At 46.9% G+C, this 6,000-nt stretch overlaps 1 protein-coding gene across 2 annotated transcripts in view; it reads right to left on the reverse strand.

Moving 5' to 3' along the window:
* The window catches only part of GTPBP4 (GTP binding protein 4), a 31,192-nt gene extending 26,441 nt beyond the window's left edge, over nucleotides 1-4,751 (reverse strand). Inside the window, exons 1-2 of one of the 2 annotated variants that reach the window (XM_080682557.1) lie at nucleotides 4,621-4,751; nucleotides 2,975-3,145 (exon numbers count right to left, since the gene is read on the reverse strand). In XM_080682557.1, the coding sequence (XP_080538683.1) occupies nucleotides 2,975-3,145; nucleotides 4,621-4,668 (219 nt within the window). In that variant the 5' untranslated portion in view covers nucleotides 4,669-4,751. Of the gene's footprint in view, nucleotides 1-2,937; nucleotides 3,146-4,620 lie in introns of both variants that reach the window. The other variant, XM_080682558.1, reaches the window with a different exon arrangement.
* Nucleotides 4,752-6,000: the final 1,249 nt, after the last annotated feature.

Consider the following 6,000-nt stretch of genomic DNA (forward strand, 5'->3'; position numbering starts at 1 on the left):
CATCTCACAGTTAACATGTACAAACTGTTCTCCACCTCCTCAAACCAGTGTCCCTCCATGTCTTGGTGAAGGGCAACTCCACTGTCCAAGGTGCTATGGCCCACGCCTACTCCATGAGCAAATCCATTAGCTTTTCCTTCGAAGGATACCCTGAAGCAAACCACTTCTCAACTCCTTCGCCACCATGTCCTCTAAGTCACTGTGCTGACCTGAGTGGTCTCCTACCTGCAAAGGCCAGTCATCCTCTAAGAGCTGAGCCAGAACATGGCCAGTCCCAGGCTCAGCTCCAAAGGATTCCCTCCTTAACAGAATTCAAGTCCTACCCAAGTCACCTCGCCCCACCATTACCTCTCTGACCCACCTCCCAGTTCTTTCTTCCATCTCCTGGGTCCACCTCTTCCTGGAAGACACCACACTCTGAACCTCAGGGCCTTGGCACTTGCTTTCCCCAGGGAGCCAGACAGTTAACCACCTCACTTCCTTCAGGTCCCTTACAACCTCCCTGCTGGGGCACTCCCTACTCTCCTTATTTATCTGACACAGCATGTATTTTCACATTTACTGTCTTTCCCCGCCACTAGACCAAGTTGGGGACTTTATTGATTTTTTTTTTAATTTTTTAAAATATATTTTATTGATTTTTTACAGAGAGGAAGGAAGAGTGATAGTCAGAAACATCGATGAGAGAGAAACATCGATCAGCTGCCTCTTGCACACCTCCTACTGGGGGTGTGCCCGCAATCAAGTTACATGCCCTTGACTGGAATCGAACCTGGGACCTTTCAGTCCGCAGGCTGACGCTCTATCCACTGAGCCAAACCGGTTTTGGCAAGGGACTTTATTGATTTTTTACAGAGAGGAAGGGAGAGGGATAGAAACATCAATGAAAGAGAAACATCGATCAGCTGCCTCCTGCACCCCCCCTCCCCCCACTGGGGATGTGCCCACAACCAAGGTACATGCCCTTGACTGGAATCGAACCCGGGACCCTTCAGTCCACAGGCCAACGCTCTATCCACTGAGCCATACAGGTTAGGACGGGGACTTCTTTTATTATGGCTGTATTCCTAGGGTCTAGAACAGTACCCAAGACCCAGCAATCATTCAATGAATGGTAATTTACGCTAACCCTCTACCCTGAAACTGTTCTCAGATAACTAACTCTAGTTTTAAACACACACACACACAAATACAATGTTCATAAATTTGAACTTCTAATGTATAAAAAATGATGCCATAGAAGATAAAACTTCTTACAAACAACCACAAAAATCTGGTACTAATTAGACCAAAGTATTTTGTTCATTCAAACCAGGTATTTCTTAATATCCAGTTAGTTTAGAATAATCTCATCCTTATGTGTCTGTTTGTTTTTCAATTTTGAGAGCACTTTTTTAAAGCTGGGGACAGCGAAACAAGGAAAGACTTAGGATAGGAGAGAGCCTAGGAGGGGCTTCTTTGGCTCACTGAGAAATCAGAGAAAAGGGGGCCTTGGAGACAGGTTCAGGGGGTTAGCTCGGGACAAGCTGCCACTGCCCATTGCTCCCCTGGCTGCAAGTCTTGTGGGGTTCCTTAGAGGTTAGGGTGCACACCTGAGAGGGAAGAAAGGGAAGCCTCTCTTTCTCAAAAAATAATTATTTATTCAAAAGCATCTATTGAAAGACATATAAGTGTCACTCCTCTAGCAGAAACCTTTAAATTTTATTTTAAACATTTCTGTACTATTTAAAACAAACCATCATTACCTTCTTTTTTTTGTTAATCCTCATCAAAGGACAGGGTGACTTTTTAGAGTAGAAGGGAGGAGTATAGACAGAGAGAAACATCGATGTGAGAAAGACACAGCGATTGGTTGCCTCCTGCATGCGCCCTGACTGGGGCCTGGGATGGAGCCTAAAATCAAGGTACATGCCCTTGACAGGAATCAAACCCGTGACCCTTCAGTCTGCAGGCCGATGCTCTAATTACTGAGCCAAACTGACTAGGACCATCAATATCTTTTTATTCCATTTTTTATATTATCTTTTCATTTTTTTAAAATATATTTTTATTGTTTTACAGAAAGGAAGGGAGAGGGATAGTTAGAAACATCGAGAGAGAAACATCCATCAGCTGCCTCCTGCACACCCCCTACTGGGGATGTGCCCATAACCAAGGTACATGCCCTTGACCAGAATAGAACCTGGGACCCTTCAGTCTGCAGGCCGACGCTCTATCCAGAGCCAAACCAGTTAGGGCTCATTATCTTTTTAAATATAAAGACTATTTTAGGACAGTGGCAAATTTACACTCTCACATCCTTCACCATCTCACATTACCTTGCTACCATGTGATCCTACACGAGGACTCCATAAGCAGTGTTGCTTTACCTTTCTACAACTAAATAAATGGGCAAACTGCACTATGCAGAAGAATGAACAAAAAGTTCAACTTTTGTGACTTAATGAAAAATCACAGTTTCCCCATGCAATTTCTTACCACTAGTGAAAAAAAGCCAGAGCTGAACTGACCATCGCTGGCTGATGAACCAACAAGATCACAAACAGTGGCAGACCTCAGGGCACGGACCCAACTTGAGGCCAGGAAAAAGAACCTTGGAAACCGGCAGGAGAGGAAACCAGACCAGCTGGTGAGCTGCTACAACTCTGGGCTTCCAGATTCTGTCACAGCTTTCAGAGACCCTGGGATGGACCCTGCGAGCCTCGAAGTTACACAGCCTGGAAATAGCTCTGGGCCCTCTTAGATGGGGTTTGGTTGGCAGAAAGTAAAATTATTAAGAAATTTTAAAACAAAAAACAAATAACAAACCATGTTCTGTTCCCAACTTTGCCACTCACTCACTGAGGAAACTTACACAACTCAATTATTTTCTGTTTCCTTCATAATCTGTCAGGTGAGTAAACCAAGCCGGTTAAAACCCATTACCCGAAAGCTAACCTTTACGTAAGCATCGGTGGCCTCTGGAGTCACTTACATCCAATTTGGGGAAATCCATTATAATCTGTGAGAGTCTGTCATGGTAATTCTGTTGAGTAAATTTGACTTTTCTCATGTAAAAATGTCTAATGCGATGAATTTGGTAATGTTTATGAATAACGGTTGGAGTCTTCCGTTGTGTCTTCGATAATGTCAGGTCAATAAAGTCCTGCAATTAAATAAAATAATAAAGAGTTACACCAAATGCAATTACTTTTCATCCACTTTATTGAAACCTTCTTAAAAGACTAATATCTAATAATAGTACATATTTTAAATGACACCTTTTCTAAGTCTTTTATAATACAACTTTGTTCATCTTGATAGTTTCTGGCCTTTAAAAAAACACTTAGCAAATGGCTGCTGAAATAAATCTTTTATCTTAATTCCCAAACACCTAAAAACCTTTGAAACTTAAGTAGTCAGACAACTCAAGTGTAAATCAGAAAAAAAAAAACCCACAGTATTAAAAAACACAAAACAACCCTACAACTTTAAAAGTATATAAAATGATGGGTAAAACGAAAATCCACTGTTTATAATTTCCTAGGACTTGTTAAGGTGACCAAGAACATTAAAGATTTTTGCGTGGCCAAAACCGGTTTGGCTCAGTGGATAGAGCGTCGGCCTGCGGACTGAAGGGTCCCGGGTTCGATTCCGGTCAAGGGCATGTACCTTGGTTGCGGGCACATCCCCAGTGGGAGGTGTGCAGGAGGCAGCTGATCGATGTTTCTCTCTCATCGATGTTTCTAGCTCTCTATCCCTCTCCCTTCCTCTCTGTAAAATATCAATAAAATATATTAAAAAAAAATAAAACTTATAAAATTTTTTTTGAAAAAAAAAAAAAAGATTTTTGCGTGGCCCTAACCGGTTTGGCTCAGTGGGTAGAGCGTCGGCCTGCGGACTGAAGGGTCCCAGGTTCGATACCGGTCAGGGGCATGTACCTTGGTTGCGGGCACATCCCCAGTAGGGGGTGTGCAGGAGGCAGCTTTCTCTCATTGATGTTTCTAACTCTCTATCTCTCCCTTCCTCTCTGTAAAAAATCAATAAAATATGTTTTTTAAAAAAAGATTTTTGCGTGAATTCCCCTGCTGACAGGTGCCTACAGCACCAGCAGGGAGGGATACAGATGTCAGATTCCAGATCGCTACTCCCTCCTCCATCTGCCACCTTTATGAATACTCGAGGGGCCAATTCTAAAGTTACCTGCTTCATAAAGCTTTACGCCTCCCCCCCCTCCTCTTGGGAAAGGACCCCTCCTCTCGGAGGAGGACCCAAACGTCTGAGGAAGGACCCCCTCACCTCTAGGGGGGGTGGAACCCTAATGTCTGAGGAAAAATCCCAACTCCTGGGGAAGGACCTCTCGGGTCTGAAGAGGATTCAAACGTCTGAAGAAAAACCCTCCCCTCTGGGAAAAGACTCCAATCACTGAGGAAGGAATCCCTCGTCGCTGTAGAGGACTATAAGGTCTGAGAAAGGAAAGCACCCTTTTTTGGGGGGGTGGGGGCGGGCCTAACCCAGGGAACCCCTAATTTCGAGGATGCGGCCTGGGTAGCGGGGCCCGGCGGAGGAGCGTTGCAGGCCCGGGCCCTCCGGCGACCCGCCGAGGAAAAAGGCGAGAACGGAAGGTCCCGGGACGCTTACCTTGGCGGACGGCACCACCGTGATCTTCTTGAAGTTGTAGTGCGCCATATCGGCGGTCGGCCACGAGGGAAGCCGGCCGACACGCGGGACTTAGGCGGAGGAAGGGGGCGGGACTTTCGTGGATGACAGAGGCGGGACTTCTGCCGACTCGCGTCACTTCCGGGCGTCCCTGCATCTTCCTTGCACGGACCTCGGGTCACACAGCGCCCCCGCCCGGCCGGTGGTCCCTGGCAGGGGAGTCACAGGCCCGGGTGGGCTAGGGGCGCACGGGGGACTGAGGATCTCGGGAATGGAGAGGCCGGGAGGTTCAGATCCTGCGGAATAAAGGAAGGGTCCTGATAGGCTGCCCTTGGGGTCTGGTGTCTCCGCCATCCAGGGGCCTCCGGAAACTCAGGGGCCCGGGAGTTCTGGGGAATCTTGGCGTCCGGAGGGTCTCGGGTGGGCCTTGGGATCCGGGAGTCTCAGGGGGTCTCGGGGTTCCTGGTATCTCCCGGGTCTCGGCGATGCGCGGTTCTTGGGGACTCAATAGTCCGGAGATCTCTGGGGTTTCGGCGGCCCGGGATTCTCTGGGGATATCGGGGGTCTTGGGGGCCCGGAAGTGTTGCCGGGGACTCGGGGTTTGGGGATCTCAGGGGGTTCCGGGGACTCAGGGGTCCAAGGATTCTGGGGACCTTTGGGGTCGGGGTATATGTCTCCAGGGACTCTTTGCCTGCAAGGGTTTGGTTGTAATCCTCAAGTTTTTGAGGTCCCCAAAATGTCTTGATGTTCTCTCTGTCATCTCCTAGGAAAGCAACCTTCATTCCTTACCTGGAAAGATTGCTGTGAACCAAGTAAACAAGCAAGGTACCTACCAGGCCATTTCTTGCTTTTGATTGGCTTTGATCAGTTTTGAGAAGGCTTTCTGGTGACCCCCAGAGTCCAGGCACATGGCATTACAAAGTCTTGGTTAATAAAACCACAATTGGAGACTCATAAGGAAAATAGAATCTTATTGGATTTATGCAAATAAATAGGGGTAGTGGGCGAGGGTCTTGTGCTCCCAAAGAAGGTGGGTGCGCAGTCCCTGGGCTGTCCCCTCTGAAGCAGTGAGACCCTTAATTCCAGCTTCCTGCATCTCTCCCCCCACAACCCCGCCCCCCCCCTACCCACACAGGGTCATAACTCGACCCAAACCAGTAAAGTACAGCACAAAAATTTTAAATAAAATGATTATGTAAGAAAAGTATTTGATAAACTTCAACATCCATACATAACAAAAACAACAACACTCCTGGCAGAATAGTGATAAGAATATCCTTCTTCAGGGACTCTACCAAAGGAAACAAAACAAAACTCAGCAAACACTTTAGGGGGAAAACATGGAGAATGTCCTGTTTGAAA

The sequence above is a fragment of the Plecotus auritus genome (genome assembly GCF_963455305.1).
Source record: "Plecotus auritus genome assembly, chromosome: 1".
Lineage (NCBI taxonomy): Eukaryota > Metazoa > Chordata > Mammalia > Chiroptera > Vespertilionidae > Plecotus > Plecotus auritus.